This window comes from Bacillus rossius, chromosome 1 (genome assembly GCF_032445375.1).
Source record: "Bacillus rossius redtenbacheri isolate Brsri chromosome 1, Brsri_v3, whole genome shotgun sequence".
In the NCBI taxonomy this organism is placed as follows: domain Eukaryota; kingdom Metazoa; phylum Arthropoda; class Insecta; order Phasmatodea; family Bacillidae; genus Bacillus; species Bacillus rossius.
The window spans coordinates 91,611,639-91,632,885 of record NC_086330.1 but is presented as its reverse complement, the minus strand read 5'-3'; the positions used below and the strand labels follow the sequence as shown (position 1 = coordinate 91,632,885).

Sequence of the window (21,247 nt, the reverse complement as noted above, 5' to 3'; positions counted from 1 at the left end):
CTTAAATATCGTAGGACTATGTACGTGCATCTGAATACCCACTGGAATGGCAAGGAAGAGAAAAGTTGACTAAGGGTGCCAACTGACACGTAACTATGAACATTGTGTACCTTCAGTATATTGCATAAATTAGTATTTTAACAAACTTCTTGTATTGTATGGCAGTGATTGTAAACATAAACATACATAAAGGAAACTTTTTATCAAGTGTTGGAATAATTCGGTTTTAAAACATTTTATCCCCATTTATTGAATGTTAGAAAGCAAACATTATGAGCAGGAAATTACACTATTTATAAACGTTATATGCAAGAAATAAATACATTGTCCTTATGGGGGAAATATTGGGACTTTAAAGATATGACATTATAAGCAGGAAAACATTATATGCAGGAACATTATAACAGGGTTCTAATGTAGTACATATAATCAAATGTGTTTTGAAACCTTGAAAAGTACACAACAGCAAAGCTAATATCTGGTCTAGTGCCCAACATAATATACATCAAGCAACCTAACAGTTCTTTATATGGGGCCTCACACACCTGACTTACACTTGATGGACTAAGATTCAACTTAGGATCCATGTGCACTGAACATGGCTTACAATCCTTCATACTGAACCTGTCAAGCACTTTCTCAATCAGACTGCCCTGGCTTAAGACAAAACCCCCTTTAATCCTGTCAATCTGGATACCCAAGAAAACAATTTGATTATTATCATGAAATTCCTTCAACTTAAACCTACTCTTCAATTTTGAGACAATGTTAAACACAACCTCTTCATCCTTATACACAATCAATATATCATCAACATAGATCAGTAAGTATGCACTCTCACTCAAATAGAGACATAGGTCAACACTTGAACGTTTGAACCCAAGAGGTGAGAGTGCGTCATTTAATGTTGCATTCCAGCATTTGGGTGCTTCCCTCAAACCATACAAAGCCTTAGATAATTTACATACAACTACATGCTCTTCCTTTGACTCTAATACACCTGAAACACCGAAACTACTAACACCTTTGGGAACATGCATATACACTGGTTCTTTCAATGTCCCATTGAGGAATGCTGACTTCACATCCAATTGTTTAATAATCAGGTCCTTTTCCACAGCAACTGCCAATAGAACTCATATGGTGGACATTCGAGCAACAGGAGCATAAAGATCTTCAGTAGCCTCTTGAAAACATCCTCTGGCAACTAATCGCGCTTTCTTCTCCACTTTTCCATCTACAGTCTTCTCAGTGAAGACCCACTTGCTGTCTATAATATTCATCCCCTCTGTCACAGGAACAAGTTCCCAAGTTTTATTTTCATTTAGGGCTTCAATTTCTTCCTTTATTGCCTTCTCCCACCCATTTTCCATCATTTCTTCAAAAGTCTTGAGGTTTGAAGATGAGGGGTACTGCCCAACAGTTAGTGCTTCTATCTGATGGAGTTCATAGTCCATAAGTTTCTTAGGTACCTACTTGAGTTTGTCGTTTGGATCTTATGTCGGTCACCAGTTCACTATCTATGGTCACTTGTTTATTCCCATCCTTGTTTCCCTCAGGTATTTCAAAGCCAATAAATGGAGCCTTATCTTCAGATCGTAGTTCATCAATTTCTGGAGACATCTCTTGGTTAGTGGCCATGTCCTCACTCTCAACTGTAATCTTACTAGCACTGCTTTAGTATCTGTAGGTTGAGTGAATTTTTCTTCACATATGACATTTCTTGAAACTTATCTTTCTTGTCACAGGATCATATAGTCTGTAATTGGTTGATTCTCTATCATATCCAACAAATATCATTTTCTTGCTTTTTGCTGCCAATTTATCCCTACATTGTGCTGGTACCAATACGTATGCCTTACTTCCAAAAACTGGAGCATGTTTTAGTGAGGGCCTTTTCCCTGTCCATTTCTCATATGGTGTCTCAGAGGAGCCCAAGGTTGGTGTCGATTCAGGAGATAAACAGCTGTGTTTACTGCCTCGGCCCATAGGTACTGAGTCACATTCCTGGAGTGCCATAGATCTTGCACTTTTCATTACAGTTCTGTTCTCTCTTTCAATCCTGCCGTTTTGTTCAGGAGTATACGGGGCAGTTCTTTCAAGCACCAATCTCTTTTCTGAGAGATACTCTTGAAATTCAGTGTTGATGAACTCTGTACCGTTATCCACTCTCAATCACTGCACACTATGTCCAAACTTGGTGTCACATATTCTAATCACTTGCTTTAATTGGAATAGCACATCATTTTTATGCCTTAATAAGCTTACAAACTCAAAGCCTGAATGTTCATTATTAAATATTGCAAAGTACTGGAAACCACGAACTGAGGGTACAGGCATTGGTCCACATAAATCACAGTTAATCACTTCCCCTGGCTGTGAGGACCTAACCATGTTTCGAGAGAAGGGCAGTTTGTGCTGTTTGCCATATATACATCCTTCACAAACAAAATCTTGCTTGCCCTTAAAACTCACATCATCAACAACCTTAGGAACTTCACTCAAGTACTTAATGTGTCCGAGCTGTTCATGCCAAAGTTGAAACTCATTTTAAGTGACATTAATTTCCCTGTTACCTGGCTTCTAGGTCTTAAATTTCATGTTATAGAGGTTATTCTCTCCTCTTACACTAACACCTACAAGTTCACTGTGATTATAAACTTGAACATGCATGCCTGATTTTTCTATTCTCATACCTTTACTTGTGATGACCCCTTCTGACAGTAGGTTTCTTCGTAATTCTGGAACATACAGTACATTGGTAATAGTACCCTTGATCCAAGCATCGTACACCCATTTTTCAATCCTGACATCTCCCATCCCTTTCACTTAGATATGGCACTATTTCCCAGGCTTACAGTATCATTTACATCTACAAAACTTTCCAAAATGTCTCTAATACATGTCATGTGACACGAAGCCCCACTGTCCATGGTCCAGTAAATTTTCTCATCCACTATGCAGGCTTTTTCTTCATTCACCACTGTAAAGAAGGCACTGTCATTGTATCTGTTGGCATTATGAAACTTGTTCTTGTATTGAGAATGTTCTCTACAGCTGCGGGCTATATGCCCCTCCTTTCCGCAGTTATAACAGGTGATGCATCTCCTATTCTTGAATCTTGCCATTGCTAGAGCCGATTCCGAACTCCTCTCGTCTGATACAGTCAGACTAGCTTCTTCATCAAGAAGCCTGTTGGTAAGGTTATGTATGTTTTGTTTGTTTCATCTGTAGACGGTCAGGCTTGACAAAAATTTCTATATTTTTCCGGAAGTGTACTTAATATTTTTGTTACAATGGCAGTCTCTGACATACTCTCACCAGCCTCTCTGATTTGCTTCGCTAACATTTCTACCTTAGAATTATAAGTAATTATGGAATCATCTGGCTCCAACCTGAGACGGTGGAATTTCTCCAGTAATGACATTTTACTAAACTCGGACTTTTGTTGGTAAACAGAATTAAGTTTTTCCATAATTTCAAATGATGTAGAGCAATTTCCAATGATAGCTATTTGCTTGAACTCCATTGCAGAAGTCAATACAAACATAGCATTTGCGTCTCTTCTTAACCAAGTTTCCTGCTTTTCGTCATCTGCCGGCTTTTTAGACGTCCCATTCACAACGTCAAACAATCCTTTTGTCTTAAGAGCACACGATTTGGAATTTCCACTGTGAAAAATTATTTCCGTCAAACTTCTGAATGTTGCTCGTCTCGACCTTATCTGCCATTTTGATAAATTAAGCGCGCGCTAGGTTCCTCCACACAACAGTATTCACCTAATACATTTACGTATCTGGGCCCATAACCTGTTAATATTATAAATAATGATATCCCAGTTAGCATCAAACTCTTTGTTCAGTACGTTTACAATTCAAACATCTTCAGTTCTACACTCAACTCTCTACCACGCTTCCAAACACATCCTCCACACTACTTCCTCTCTTACTCACTTGTTCTCAGGATTGCCAACTCTCACACTATGCAATTTTTTTTCACATCAATTCAGGGGGTGATAAATTTCCCCCATCCTCTACCCAGCATCCGCCACTGGTGTGACATGTATGTCATTGCTTCCATTATGAAGTGCAATGTTTAAAGCCTAGAAAAATTTCTTTCCAGCACTTTCATTGGTTAGGAAAAAAATTAATGAAAGGAAAAAATAATCAGATATTCATTAATGTGAAGTTCTACGAAGCTGTACCTATATATTGTTGTATAGAAACATCACATTTAATGCAACATCAGTTAATAGGCTACAGGTCACCTTATGGAGCATGCAGCATTTATATACAGTAACAAAATAAATCAAACCTTAAAACAACTGCCCGAAAGAGAGATTGCTAACAGGTTTTCACACCCAGGAAAGTCAGGGAAAGTGAGGGAAAGGTCAGCGTAATTGAAATTGGTAAGGGAAAGTCAGGTAATTTACTTGTATTTTTGGAAAAAAAAAAACATTTAAATTCTCTAGTGATAGTAATTTGTCAGGGCAATGACAACACCTTTTTTCCAGATGGCATCTTAGTACGTACATAGTCATTGACACTATAAAATGGCATATGTTAAGATTCTGTTTGAACTTGCACAGCTATGGGATTAACTTCATTTCTTTGAGAAAATTGTAGAATAGGTAAATTATTTAAAAAAAGTTAGCCAGGGAAAGTTGTAATTCTGGTGATGGAGAAGTGAGGGAAATGTGAGGATTCACGGCGGAGGTGGCGGTGCGCAGGGTGTACGGGCGGGACGCGGGGCTCAAGTCGCTCTGGCCGGCGGCGCGGGGCGTGCTCGCCTGGCTGCTGCGCGGGGAGAGGGACCCGCCCATCCCGCCGGGAGCCACCAAGTTCAGCTACTCCACGCGGCTCGGCGAGGTGCGCGTCAAGCTGTGCGACACGGAGCTGGACCTCCTCGAGCTCAAGGTCAGCTGTGCACCAGTCCGAGCCATAGTCGGGCGTCCTGTGCTCCAGCGCTCGCCTTGTTCTCGGGCTGCCGGCGTCCGTAGTTCGCTCAGAGTTGTTCCTTTTCTTTTCAGTACTGTGCTTCCTAGTTGGGATACATTTCACATCTTCACATCACTAGGGACAAGATTACATGGTAAATTGCAATAAAACCAAAACAACACCGAAAAGTGTGTCAAAACACTAAAATTAGAGGTGGGACGATACCACACTTTTGATACTCGATTCTGTATTGTTTTTTCAGTTCGATAATTTCGATACTTTCGATACTTTAGATACTCCCGAGAAAAATATTTTCCCATTAAGTAACAATTATTACAAATAACATAAATTAGTTTTAAACTATGTAAATTCCCTCTTTATTACAAAAATACTAACTGCAAACAACTTTAAAGATTTGAGTATAAAAATCAATATAAAAAATAGAAGCGAAATACAAACTATCTTCAAGAGAGTTAGCCCTTTATTTTCCAGTACACTTTTTTTTACCGCGAACAAATCTAAATAAAGATAGCACTCTCTTAGAAAAAATTTCCGCAAACAATGATAGTTCGCGCTGGTGGCGCCAATTTATGTCACTATACGACCGCTGCAATTGAAAACATTCATAATATCGATACAAATCTCTGGTACTTACAATACACGAGAGACGAGAGACATACTTACTCTATGATGTTGACTGTTATTACTAGGCGTGTTATTGTTACTATTGTGACAGATTGCGAGTGGAGTCAATTAATGTGAATTTTAAGTGCTCGATATTTCTACAATTATTTTTCAAATTTCCTGGTAATTCAATGTCAGAATTGTTACGTACGAAAAACGTAACTTCTTGAACACGAAACATAAACAACTTAACCTTACTTTACCGTTTGTTTACTATTGGCAAGTTGCAGTAACGACTTATATAATTATAATTTATTCTGATGTAAGCCTATTGGTTATCATAATTACGGCTAATAAGTTGTTCTAGTACATAGTTGTATTTTGTACGATGGTGACTCAAAACTTAATTCAATACAAATAAACAAGCATTCCGGTATCGAAAAAATGTATCGAACTTACAGTTTCGATACTCGATACTTTGCGATACCGTCAAGTATCGAAGGTATCGAGGTACCGAAGTATCGAAAATCCCATCACTAACTAAAGTGCAAGTTAAATACCAATTAGCACCAATAAATTAAAATCATGAAATCAATCAGTATTATTAATAAAAAAAAAATTCAAATCACAATACCTAATCTTTTAATATATGAAATAAATTAATTTAATTTATTTAGCAGGAAGTGTGAACCAAAATGTATGTTGTAAATAGATTGAAATATTTTGAGAATTTTATAATCTTGTAACTGTTATAAGTATGTCAATTTACATTATTGCATTGGTAAATTAAAACACAAATACTTGCAAATTAATTTTTATTCCCAGTAGTCAGACATACTTATTAAAAAATTATTATATTTTAAAAGTGCAAACTGTAATAGCCGAAATCACGTGTCATATTTGTTGGATAATATTGTAACATAGCACCTAAAAATGTGACGTAGGACTGTGGCCTGTCCGCCTAAGTGAGCACTGGAATCTGGGCGAAAAAAAAAAAAAACCTATACCACTGCTACTACAAGTGGGGGACAGTAACATCGGTAGAACTAGGCACTCAGGAAGGTCTCTCTCTATCTACAGGGAGGGTAAGGGTGGTCGTAGGTGTTTAGCTGAAAGTAAGAAGAACATGTTATTTCACTACATTATTTTTTTCATTTTATTGCAATAAAATAAATAAAATGTATTGTCAACAAAACAACAGTACAAAAATATGTAAATAAATAAATAAATAAATAATTTCACAACTAACTTTGGCCATCCTGCTATGCCCGTTTGTTTTCTTTTTCTAGGAAACCAGTGAGTTCCACTATGCATGCTAAAATGATTCCTTTAAAATTTTGTTTTGTTTAACCACTGTAACTGAAGATCAACCTACCCTGAAAACACTTTCTTACTGAAATAATTCTACTAATTCGTACACCAGGAAACTGGGCCGAGGCCTTCTTCAATTCTAAATTACCTTTACAGTCTCCATCGCTTACCTAACCTGACTGGTTTGTGCAGCACAGCCAAAACACGCATTCACCCGCCAGGGAAGTCCGAATGCAAAAAGCCCCGGATCTTCCCTGGGGAGCTAATTTATTACTTCTCAATCACAAGACGTTAAAATTAGTCAGCAAAAAATACAAAGTAAAGTGATTTTCAACACAAAGCCAACAGCGCGTCCCGTTATCCCCACTCCAGCAACTTGCAAGGCCAGCAGGCCCTCCAGACCTCTCGGGAAGAGGTGACTCAACAGCTTCAGATGGCCGTCCGTGCCGCAAGGAGATATCATGCCACCCGTCCCAGAAAATATAGCAACGTGCACATTCTTACAAGTGCAGCAGAAACCTAATTGCAAAATCGGGGTGTCGCAAACAGTGCGCTAGGACTGCTCAAGGCACGAAACAACTCCACAACAGAAAACAATGAACTTTAAAAATTTCGACTCCATCACAACATGCTATATTTATGAATCAACAGAATCCAAAAAATATTAAAAACACGGGTTTTAAAAACTAATTTAGCCTAAAAATAAAACCACGTAATCTTGTCTCTAAACATTAGGTATTTCTGTTAAGAGTTATTGACGTTCACTAAACCTGCAAGTTGATGGTCTCGAAAGTGCCAAACTAATGACTTTTTACCGTGCTTAATTTAAATTTTATGTATCTTCAATGAAGAGGGCATCCTAGGTAAACACACTATCCAGGTCAGGGAAATTAGGTACAGATTCGAGCACGGCCTATTGAATGGAACCATCCTAGCATTTGCCTGGCAGGCCTTAGAAAATTAAATTAAGGATGGATGGACTGAGTCATCCTGATTGCGAGTTCGTTTCCTCATTGCATCACCTCTGTCGGTTTTCATGCAACAGTGAGCCCAACGTGGCAGCCTGTTCATTAGAAAATGCCAGGAAATATGTTAGCACATAATTCCAATAAATCAATGAACCTCAAAATAGTGAAATCTGATTTCATATACTTAATTAAGATGTGATTATTCTCTTTTGCAGTGAAATGATATGTGACTGTCGCAAAATTGTTGTTACATCCAGAGAAAAGGAGTGTTATTGTGTTTCTGATTCCTCTGATTAAAGTAGTACATATTCATAGATAAATGTTTTTGTTTGTGTCAAAGCCAAGACCTATTTAATGTATCCGAGCACTAGGGAATGACCTGTAAATTGAAAACTCACTTGTCTTCCACGTGAACAATATTTAGACGGTAAAACATTTATGTATGTTAGACCTTAAAGCTATCAAAAGTAATTTTTGTTAAAAAAATAAAATAAAAGGGCTTTGTGTGGTATTATCCAGTTCTAAATGACACTTGAACATTACCTGTATGCAATATAATTATGCTTTCAATTCATGCAGGATACGCTACTAGTGATTTTGACATAGATAAAAAGACTTTTTGACATTCAAATCCACAAAGACATTCAGAAACTATTATAATTTAATTGCTCCAATTCTACAAAAGCATAAAATGAGACAGGTAGAAAAAAAAATAAAAGTTTTGTAGTTTAGGATAACTTGGGCCTTACACCGAGTGAAACCCTCCTCTTGTACGCTTGACCAAAAGTAGGAACCAAAGACAAGCTAAGGGGAGGATATTCAATAAAAGAAACATCTAGGGTGATGGCTAGTTTGTATTTAAAGATCAAAATTACTTCCACAATTACAAATGCAATACAAGGCATCAGCCAAAAAGGAAATAATCAATGACAACAAACTCACTTATATAGTTAAATAACTCAAACTCTCAAGATATACAAAGATTCTAAAAATTACAAGGGGAACAATAGGTCTTTCGCATTCAGGAGAGTGACAGGCTTTACCATCTGCAAGCGTCTCTGCCGAACAGACCACATTTCCACAGCCCCGGACCAATGTCAGCTTTTATCAAAAAGCCTCCCTCCCCTGGTGCACACCGATAGATAAAAAAAAATTTTTAAAAAATCCTACATCCCCTTAAAATATTAACATACGGGAAATATAAAAACATACAAGGTTATTTAATATAGCAAAAACACTAACTAAAGTTCTCACAGCTTTAACAACCTTTATTACAAATAAATTGGGCTCAGATACTTCCTTATCTAAAATTACTCATCTGGCAAACTGTTTACATTAATTGTAAATACACATGCTATTTAACCTGGCACACCATGTACCATGCTACTTTAAAACACTCGGTATTATTCAAATTACAAAATTTCTGAAATTGCAGGCTTTATACTAGAAATGTAGAAATGAACCTGCCACTTAATTATTAAGTGTGCTGGTTGTACTCTTAACTCTTAGCACCGACTACTATACTTTGTTTACTTACAAACTTCTTTACAGAATATAACAATAAGGGAAAATATTCTACTAAAGTTCAATTGTACACATTATTCCAGTCCGTTGTGTGTTAATTACAAAATAAGCGTATCTAGCAAGGTTGTTATGATTACTTTTAACTTCGCAAAAGTACGAGAGCACCAACTCTGCCAGGAAGATTATTTAGTACAAAAATAGATACTTTAAACATTATCAGGTACATGTGTCGTTTCTCAGAGCACAAACTCTACTGCCAATATTTATTCCCATAACCAAAGTAGAAATGCATGCAGGAATAAATTAAGTTTTATAAAAAAAATTTATTAACAGCGTCTACAAGTGTTGTAGGTTTCCTTCAAAATATTCTTTTGTTTACAAAGTTCACTACCAACCTATCATTTGTCTGCAATATCGTCACAAAAAAAAATTTAATTATAACCCAACGCAAACCTACCCAAAGGGACATTTATTAAAATAGTTTACTAAACGTAGTATTAACATTACAACTAATATAGTTGTGAAGCTTGTCGGCAATTTCTCAGGAATAATTATAACCACAAACGACTCCCAAAACAACATGCAAAATAGGGCGGGTCAAACTTACAGTTTATATGAAGTTACCAACTGCGCCGACACGGGAATAGATTGCATCCTGCAATCCATCGACCTCCACATGCGACCTCAGGCATCTTCTAGCAAAAATGAAGGCTCACTGAAAACACCCACGCAGAATCTAAAGCTGTGACATCCGACATACTGGGACGCTGCTTTGTAGACACTGCTGCGAAGCCAATTTCCCACCGCCTCGTAGCTCGTAAACAACTTCTGCTCGTACCTCGTAACTTCTTTTCTTCACTCACCTCCCGCCGATTTCTTCGTTAAAAACAAAAAAAAATTGGCTTATGCCCCGGAACTCTCGGTGCATTTTCCCGCTGGTCTGTAAACTCGTAGACTCCGAGAAGGTAAACAGGGCTCACAGTTGCGGACAGTCAAACGCCGCGGCTCATTACAGGTCCATTAGCATTCATAATTTCCACAACTATAATTTACAACTGCAAAAAATGAGATAATTTACTCGTCACCACTATCCATGTAAATTCTCGTAGAAATGTCAACTCATAATCTTGACGAGGATAAACAGGGCTCGGGCAGGTAGACAGTCAAGGCCCGCAGCGTATGACAGCTCCATTCGCCATGCTATTTTTCACATCTCCAAGTTGCAGCTCGTAGGAACATTATTTTCTTGACACCGCAGTTCAAACTCTCGTAGTAAAACTAAAATAACTTATGATGATTTCCGTAGCATTCATGTAGTTTAATAATCACAACCCAACACCTTGTTGCTTGTAGACGAAACTTCACTGCCAGTCGCTAAACTCTAGCCCATTTCAATATCCTATTGGCCTCGTTTCTCGTCGGGCTGATATTCTCGCGTCACGAACCCTACATGACTTGGTGAAACCCAAATGACACCCCTCACTCGGCCACGAGCGACAAACTTCTTCCTTCAGCTCCGAGCGATGACTCCCTCACTTCTTTCAGCTCCGAAAACCAACAACACAAATCTTTCATTGTTCAGCTGTCTGCCGCGACACGTCACTAGGCTTGCAGTCTTACCAACTACTCCTAAATCACACACTCCAGTAACGCTGCTACGCCTGTTTCACACGGCGGCCGTGGCGCAGCGCCACCAATCAGACGGACAAAGACAGACAACTCAGCTATTCCGCCGCCGCACAACAAAAGCCGCTCACGTATCCAAACAAGCGCGCGGCGACACAAAGACGCAGAAAAACAAACACCAGACAAGTTACATGTCAAACGTCACACGAGTTGGAAAATAAACACATTGGAATTAATCTACAAATGTCGGCTTGATATGAGATGACATGAGTGAATCAACTGGAATATTGAAAGTAATTTACTGAATGAGAAAATTTTGGAAAAAAGTATGTTATACCAGTGTCTCATGAGAATTGACATTGTGTTGGTTCCAGGTTTCTGGGTTCGAGAGTGACTGCTTATTCAAGGCGAACGAGCGCATGGTGTTGCGGATGTACCTGACCACGCTCACCGTGGACGACCTCTCGGACATGACTCTCTACCCGAAGGTTACCAGCAAACTGTAAATTAGTTATACTACCTTGCATAGTTTGTTTTGTAACTAGTCAACACTCCTGGAAAAAAAAACTCTGTTCCATGGTGACAGAAGGTTAATAATTCACCCAAAATTGGTGGAATGTAGTAGCGGCCAGCACCGATTTGTATCTAGACGACTATCTTAAGTTTGACTGACTTTTGTTCACACAAAAAGCTTTGAGAAAGTTTTGTCTGCAAAAAAAAAAAAAAAATACCCCACTGTGACATGTTCAAACTCCACAGCACAAATGAGAATTGTGAAATATATATGTACAAATGGTCTTTTTAAAGACACTAAACAACAACATTCTTGGCCTTCTCGACATGTATTATTAAATAATAACACTAAAGATTACTTAACTTCCTTTATTCTCTGTCCATCGCCATTACTACATTACCTCCACTCCAATGTGACCCACTTCCTTTCAATGCCAACCTCTGTACATTGTAGTTCCCACTTGCTCCCATGACATCTCCTTTTTTCATTAACAATAAAATACACTACATCACTTGTTGTAAATGAAAAACAGTAACTTAATTAAAATACAAGTTACAGTTGCTGTCTTGTTGCATAGTCAATAGTGTTTATAAAACAGTACCTATTTCACTATCAATACAAAACAGAATTACCAATTAACATTGCAAGTTGACAATATACTAATAGATCTATATATAGGACTACCCATACGTTTATGATAATACCACGACAAGTTGGTATACTATGCTAGTCTAAACATAAGTGTTTTTTGACACACGTGCTCCAAGATTCACTTTATTTAACTGGTCACTGTACAAAATCAGTACTGCTATACCACTTGGATAGTCTAATGGATCTGCCATATCTTGTTTTTAGTATGGGTTCATTTTCACTGATAAGCATGTTGCTCCCTGAACTGTTCCCAGCCACATTTTTAGCCCTCACATTCCCCTGACTGACTGACCCTGTTCTGTAAATCCACGAAAACCATCTTTTAACAAACTCACAGTTGCGCTAGATGCATTGTTTTCATGGCTAGTGGGGTTAGTGACCGGTAACTGTTTTTCCTCAAGATATCCTATATCTGAATCGTCATTTAACACATCTTGCTGACCATTGGACTTATCAGTGCGCAGTACATTTGCTGATCGCTCCACAATTTTACCAGTTGGCATTTTGATCACGTATGATCTTGGACGATCAGCTGGTCTGATAATTGTGTAACAGCACCTGACATTGGTTTGTCGTCACGGCTACTTGCCTATTTATCATAGTAGCATTTCTGTTGTGTCTGATTAGCAATCAAAGCCTTACGAACAGCCGTGTGATCAGGTAGCAAGGGGTGCAAGAGAGCTGGTACAACCGGAAGGAATGACCTCAGCCTCCTCCCCATTAGCAACTGAGCTGGAGAAAACCCACTAGCAGTTGGAGTGTTACGAATCTCTAGAAGAACCAACTCTAAATCCTTCTTAACTTTGGTGGTCTTCTTAATGTTTTTTTAAATTTTTTTTTCATAGTTTGGATGTAGCGCTCCGACATGCCATTAGATTACGGGTAATGGGGACTAGAAGTAACATGCTGGAAGTTCCAGTCCCTTGTAAACTTTTGAAATTCGCCAGAAGTGAAATTACTGCTACTGTGGGACATGAGCACTGCTGGAATACCAAACCTCACAAACAGGGTTTTCAAATATTTGATAATACAGCTACTGGTTTGACTTCTCAGTTTTTTCAGCTCAACCCATTTGGAATAGTAATCCACTACCAGCAAATATGGTTTATCATGTAAAAAAAAACATCAATTCCCACCTTATGCCATGGATAATCAGGGACCGAATGAGGAAGAAGTGGCTGCTTCCGCTTAGATTTTTGGTATTTATTACACACATCACAATTGGTCACAAGATGGACAATCTCAGATGTCATACCCAGCCAGAAAACCGTACCACATGCCCGTTGTATGCATTTCTCTGTACCTTGATGAGCAGCATGAATGCAGTGAAGGAGCTCTTGTCTCATGCACTTAGGAATAACACTAGCATTGCCCTTTAAAACAAGACCATAAGCACAGCTGAGATCATCTCTGTACGTCCAGAATTTTTTCAGGTCTGGGGGCACCTGATGATCCTTACTGGGCCAGCCCACAGATATGGTGCGAGACAAAGACTGAAGCTCAGCATCTTTACTAGTATGCTCCTGTATTTCTAGCAACTTGGCATTTGTTATCTTGGTAGACGCAACCACAGAACAGACTTGTAACTCTACATCTTGCTCAAAATCTGAGCTTCCAGTTGAGCTTGGACAAGTTTGACATGCACGAGATAAGGTATCTGGTATAAACATCTGTGAACCTGGTTTGTACTCAATATTTAAGGTATAACGTTGCAATCGAAGTCGCATTCTTTGTAACCTAGCAGGACAGTCTACCAAATGTTTCTTAAAAATGGTTACCAGTGGCTTATGATCTGTTTCAACCGTGACCTGCTTGTAATATGAAAATGCTCTGCTCCGAAAACTATTGCGAGCATTTCTTTTTCTATTTGTGCATAGCGTCTTTCAGTGACAGTAAGAAACTTAGATGCATATGCAATGGGATGACCATCCTGAAGTATAACAGGCTAAAACGGGACTGTTGCACAACATTTCTTTAAGTTTTTCAAAAGCGACAACCTGTTCCTGTTCCCAATGCCACTGCACGTCCTTTTTTAACAGAATCCTGAGAGGAGCTGTGACTTCTGAAAAATTGGGAACAAATTTTGAAAGGTAGGTTACCATACCTAGAAATCGCTCCTCATCTTTACTGCAGCATGGAGTGCCAATATTTTTAATAGCGGATATTTTGTTTTGATCAGGAGCAATACCATTTCCTGTAAGCACATGCCCCATGTAATGAACTTGTTTTACCCCTATTTTACATTTATTGCTGTTGAACTTTACCCTATGTTTTGCTGCTCTTTCCATCAGAGCCATAAGTCTCTGATGGTGTTCCTGTTCTGTACTGCCCCAACATATAATATCGTCAACCCCAGGTAGCCCTTCAAAGACTTCCCCAAATCTGCGATGAAAGACCTCTGGAGCAGAACATATACCATAAGGCATGCGCAAAAACTTGTACATACCTGCCCCATGGTGTATTAAAAGTGCAGTAATCTGTGCGGTCCTGACTCAGCTGCACTTGCCAAAATCCCTGCGAGGCATCCAGGACACTAAAAATCTTTGCACCTGCCATCTGGGATGTAACCTGCTCCAGCATCGGTAAAGGAAAATGTTCCTTCATCAAAGCCTGATTTAGATCCTGTGGCTCTAAGCAAATCCAAATACTATTGTCACATTTGTGCACAATAACAAGAGAATTAACCCATTCTGTAGTCCATCTGCTTTAGAAACAATTTTTTCCTTGACTAATCTATCCAATTCTTTCTTTAGAGGTTCTCTGAGTGCAACTGGAACTTTTACGAGGATCATGGATGACAGGTGTTGCATCACTTTTTAGCACCATTTTGTAAGCTCCAGGCAATACCCCTATGCCTCTAAAACACTGAGGATATTTAGCAACTACCTAGTTCTGGGAGCCCTGCATCCTTAGCTTTTGCTTCAATAGAATCAACTTTCTGTACCAAGTCTAACATAATACATGCTGATAAACCTAGGATGGGGGATATATGTTTTTTTTCAACCACACTAAATTGTAACACCCTAACCCCAGCATTGTAGGTACACTTCAAATAACACCTGCCATGAAAAGGTATCTTATCTCCTAGATAGTTAACCAATCTCACATTTGAGGAAAGCAAATGTTTATGACTAATTTTTAACCTTAAACATGTCCTGCAGAATTAAATTGGTCTGGGCACCAGTGTCCAACTTGAAGTTAATGAAATGATTATTCGTAACTTCCACCAGTGCTGTCCATTCTGATTCAGATCTGACATGGGATACAGACTCAACACACAAATCCACTGACTCACGTGTTGAAGATGTAGAGGGTAGAGTTTTGTGCACTTAACCTCAGCAACAATCATATCGCCTTCTGATGATGAAGATGAGGACGATGCAGAACTTTCACGAAGCACTTTTTTTATTATTATTATTTTACAATGTTACGGAGAGCATAGCTCTGTTTTTGAACTATACATGTCACCTTGGCATAATATGACACATCATTTTTCATAACACAATGCATACAGATATAATAAGTTTCACAGGTAATAGCATTACAGCTGTACATTTAATGCTTAAAATATTTATCATACATTTAACAATAAGATCTGGCACAAATAAAATAGTTAATTTAACACTTATTTATTATTCATTATACTTAAAAAAATAATTATTTAATACAAGCATCAATTACACATTCAACACTTACCTAATACCTATATTTCTTATACATCATTTTGGTGATGCTTTTGGTCTGTATGTAAATGAGATCAATTAGTAACTATATAACTGCACTTTTAACATTTACAATATTCCTCCCACAGATATATTTTTAGCCATTTAACAAACAAATGTTCAGGTTTCATGTCTTTATATTTTTTTGGCAAGTTATTGTAGAGTTTGGTTATGTTGACTGTGACACTAGCAGATCCATATTTAGCTGTGCTAAAAGCATCTAAGTGGATATTTCCAGCTAGCCTTGTGTCATGACTATGGATAGCATTGTTTTTTAAATAAGTATTGCCATGTGTCAGCTTATTGATAATTTTGTACATATAAATTATGCTTGCAAGTTGAATCTGCATTTTGATTGGTCGTACAGTATTTTAGTTTCTAAGAAGAGAGTGTGGGACGGGGTCAAGAAAGGCAGGCCATACAAAATTTAAATAGCACGTTTTTGTAATATTTCTAGTTCTTTTATTATACAATATGACCCATGACCCCATATTGTGCACATGTATTGAAGATGAGGATGGATTAATGCATAGTTCACACTTTTACGAATGCAGAGTGGAATACTTTTTTTTAGGCGGTGTAATAGACCTATTACAGGAACCTTTTTAGCTTTTATAAAGCTTATATGGGCATCCCAGGTTAGCTTACTGTCAATTTGTAAACCTAGATACTTAACAACATTACCATAACTCTTTGTATTAGTTTTTTGTCTATGGTGAGGTTAAAAGGGAACGTGGTGTTTGCCGAGGCTTTGGCTATGAACATGTAGCATGTTTTTGGTACATTTATTGTCAACTTGTTTTGTATGAACCAATTATTTACAATATTTAAATCATTTTGCATATTTTCAGATAATTGACGCGTTGTATTTGATGTGTAGAATAGGCCTGCGTCGTCAGCAAACAGGGACAGTAGACCATGAAGGGGCAGATCCCCAAGGTCATTAATATACACCAAAAATAATAAGGGTCCCAAGACTGAGCCCTGTGGTACCCCACAGGACATTTCCAGCTCTTCACTATCTTTTCCGTTAACTGAGACATATTGCTTTCTTTTATTTAGGTAACTCGCAAACCATTGTTTGGCAATTCCTCTTACTCCAGATGCTTCTAGTTTATGTAATAAGAGGTTGTGGTGTACAGTATCAAATGCTTTCTTAAGATCTATAAATATTGCACCTGCAACCTTGCCCTCATCTAATGCTCCCTCCAGCTTTATTACTATATCTGTAATTGCATTTGTTGTAGAGGGTTTTTGTTGGAAACAATAAAATCATTAGGTAACTTTGGTGTTGGTTTGAATAAGTTATGTTGGTACGACTGTAATAGAGTAAGTAAGAAAATAAATATGGCTAGTGTGTGAGAAATGTGTGTAATAGAAAGAGGAAATTACACAATATTAAGAAAGATGCCGAGTTTTAATATAACCTATTAACAGGTTATGGGCCCAGGCCGTATGAAAGTACACTGGTGTTATTGAATAAGTATCACAGTTTTATTGCGATAGTGATGTGTTGAGAAAAGAAGAAGAAAATACGCAGTGCGGGCATCCATTATGGAATCCAACTACAACTACATTAGATTGGCAAATGGATCAAACTGGAGTGTTTGGAAATTTCAAATTACGGTCGTGTTAAAATCAAAAGGTTTATATAGTGTGGTGTCTGGAGAGGAGTTTAAACCTACTGTGGTGGATGACGATTCACAAACCGAGACGGAAAAGAAGAAATTAAAGGAATGGGTGACACGAGACAGCAAAGCTCAAGAAATAATTGTCACAAGATTAGAAGAAGGACCAATGATGCACATTTTGGCTTGCGAGTCAGCACAAGAGATGTGGAATAAATTGTTATCAATTTTCGAACAGCAGTCGGAAGTAAGCTTGCATCAACTTCAGCACAAGTTCTTTTCTTTAAAATACGAAGGGGAAGGAGTCGCGGCTTTCCTGTCAAAACTGCAAGAGTTGGTGGTCCGGCTGAAGCAGCATGGGGAGAAGCTGTCCGATCAAATGCTAATGACGAAGATTTTAGTATCACTACCGGAAGAATATAAACACTTTGTGTCGGCTTGGGAGTCTGTGTCAACAAAGGACCAAAAACTGTCAGAGTTAAGTGCACGTCTGTTGATTGAAGAGGAGCGTATCTCTGGAAAGGGCAGTCAGGATAACGCCCTGTTGTCTAAAAATCAAGGTAGGCCGAATCCATTAAAGTGTTTTAAGTGTGGGAAGGCAGGACACATTCAGAAAAACTGCTATTCTAATAAATCGAAAACTAATAATCCAGGTGGGAGACGTATGTGCTATTACTGCGAAAAGATGGGACATATCAGTAAAGATTGTAGATGGAGGTTAAAAGCTGAAAATAGCTCTGAACCTGCTCATCGTACACTAAAGGGGGGCAATCTGAATGCTTTTATCAGTGCTGCAATGGTAAGTGAAAGCCTGGATGACAAAAGCTGGTATGTGGACAGTGGAGCATCTGAACATATGTGTGCTCAAAGACATTTTTTTTATGACATGTGCAAGCTGGATAGTGAAAAACATATTGTAATTGGTGATGGGTCAACTCTTGTAGCAAACGAGGTAGGGACTGTGAGAGTAGAGGTGTATGATGGTAATTCTTGGCAAATATCGGAGATAAAAGATGTGTTATATGTTCCTGATATCAAATTCAATTTATTCTCTGTTGGTGCAGTGTTGAGAAGAGGTTATCAAATTGAATGGAGAGAGTCTAAATGTGAACTTACTAAATCTGGAAAAGTGTATGCTGTTGGAACTCTGGAGGGGAAGCTGTACAAGATGATGTTTAGGTGTGAACCAATCCCAGCTGTGGTGAGTGTTGTGAAGAAGCCTTCCATTAAAATATGGCATGAAAAGTTGGTGCACCAAAATACAGAGAAGGTCAAAAATATTCTGAAGAGCCACAACATAGAAGTGCAAGGTACTGAGGACTTCTTTTGTGAAGCTTGCATGAAGGGGAAACAACAGAGACTGCCTTTTTCATCAAGTGAACACAAAACGACGGACACTTGTGAGATCGTTCATGCAGACATTTGTGGCCCGATGGAAACAGCATCAATTGGAGGTTCAAGATATTTCCTATTGATAAAAGATGATTTTTCAAGGTATAAATTTGTTTACTTCTTGAAGTTCAAATCTGAAGCTAAAGAAAAGATTAAGAACTTTCTAAGTATAGCTAAGAACGACACCGGAAATCCAGTAAAAATTCTGAGAACGGGAAACGACACTGAACTGTGCAGTCAAGAAATGCGGAATATCACTGATGAAATGGGAATACGGCACCAGAAGTCTGCACCTTACTGCCCAGAGCAAAATGGGAAAGTTGAAAGAGAAATAAGAACAGTTGTGGAGGCAGCCAGGACTATGCTGGCAGCCAAAAACCTGAACAAAACCTTATGGGCGGAAGCAGTTAATACTGCAGTATACACCATCAACCGGACAGGCACGAGTTCTGTTAAAGGAAAAAGCCCATATGAACTATGGTTCAAGTCAGTTCCTGAAATCAAACATTTTGAAGTCTTTGGAACAGAGACTTACATGCAGGTGCCTAAAGAGAAAAGAAAGAAATGGGACCCTAAGAGCACAAAAGGACTATTCGTAGGGTATCAGGAAAATGCTAAGGCCTACAGGGTATATGTACCGAACCGAGGAAAAATTGAAATATCAAGAAATGTAGTGTTCAAGCCAGATGGTGTAACAACAACAATGGGAATCGAAGTTACCAAACCTATCCAAACTGAAGAGCACTACAGGGATGAAGCGGAAGGCATACAACTGGAAAATGTAGAGGGAAGCAGTACGATTGAACATAGTTCCTTAAATAATGAATCTGCAGATGAAGAGGAATTCAGAGGCTTTGAAACAGATAACTGTGGAAAGATATGTGAAAAGGTGGGAACATGTAATTTGAGGGATAGAACAAAACTAAAGGAACCAAGGTATCTGAGCCAATATGAGACAAGTTTTCTTTGTGCAGATGAGCCGCAAACATACGGAGAAGCAATGATGAGCAATGAAAGGCAAAAGTGGAAAGAAGCTATCAATATTGAATAAAGGAAAATGACACCTGGTCAGGAGTTATACCTCCAAAAGATGCCTGCATCATAGGCAGCAAATGGGTATTTAAGATTAAACGAAATGAAAAAGGAGAACCAGTGCAGTACAAAGCGAGACTAGTTGCAAGAGGTTTTGAGCAGCTCAGCATTTTTGATGCAAGTGAAGTGTATGCACCAGTGGCTAAGATGGCGACTCTTAGAATTCTGTTGGCGACTGCAAATGACCTGGGCATGCCAATATATCAAATGGATGTTCAAAGTGCTTTTCTTTATGGTGATATAGATGACGAAGTTTTCATAGCAAAACCAGATGGAATGGAGGGGGATGAAAAGACAGTTTACAAACTAAAAAAATCTCTCTATGGACTTAAAAAATCACCAAAGTGCTGGAACGAAAAGTTCAATGAAGCTATAGAAAGGGAAGGATTGAAAAGATCAAAACATGATTACTGCTTGTATGTCAAGAACACAGACAAAACGAAGCTATATGTCCTGCTGTATGTGGATGACCTGCTAATAGTAGGCAATGATGAGAACCAAATTCAGGCATTGAAAGAAAGTCTGAAGAAAAATTTCAAGATGAAAGACCTAGGACCGGTGTCAAACTACTTAGGAATTTGTATCTCTCAAGATTTAAAGTCTGGAACTCTAAAATTGAATCAAACTCATTTTTTGAAATCATTGTTAGTGAAATATGGAATGGCGGACTGTAGACCCGTGTCCACACCAATGGACCCACTGTGTAAAATAAACTTCCAGGACACTGAAGAAGACAAAGAGCTGGAAACAAAATGTCGACAGATTATTGGAAGCCTGTTGTATGTCGCCCTAGGCACAAGACCAGATCTTAGTGCTACTCTTGGCATTCTGAGTAGATATCAAAACCGGGCAAGTGAAGCACTATGGGTTGCCCTAAAACGCGTTTTGAGATATATAAAAGGGACCTTGGACTTGACACTCGTCTACCGACGACAAGAACCCGCAGCTCAGCTGAGTGGATACGCTGATGCAGACTGGGGAGGAGATGTGGAAGAAAGAAAATCTACATCAGGTTTTGTATTCCAACTCCAAGGTAATACCATCACCTGGACCTCCAAGAAACAGTCAACTGTTGCCCTGTCATCTACCGAGGCGGAATACATGGCTCTGAGTGGTGCAGCGGCTGAAGCGTGTTGGATCAGAGGGGTACTGCAGGATCTGGGAGTGTTAAAAAATGAACCTGTGATCCTATACGAAGACAATCAAGGTGCAATAAGAGTGTCAAAAAACCCAGAGAATCACAAACGGTTGAAACACA

At 38.5% G+C, this 21,247-nt stretch overlaps 1 protein-coding gene across 1 annotated transcript in view; it reads left to right on the top strand.

Annotated features, from left to right (window-relative positions):
- Positions 1-21,247, top strand: part of LOC134539961 (intermembrane lipid transfer protein VPS13A-like) — a 392,760-nt gene that overhangs the window by 144,937 nt on the left and 226,576 nt on the right. The window contains exons 20-21 of the mRNA XM_063382355.1: positions 4,730-4,916; positions 11,365-11,478. Of these exons, the coding sequence (XP_063238425.1) occupies positions 4,730-4,916; positions 11,365-11,478 (301 nt within the window). The remainder of the gene's footprint in view (positions 1-4,729; positions 4,917-11,364; positions 11,479-21,247) is intronic.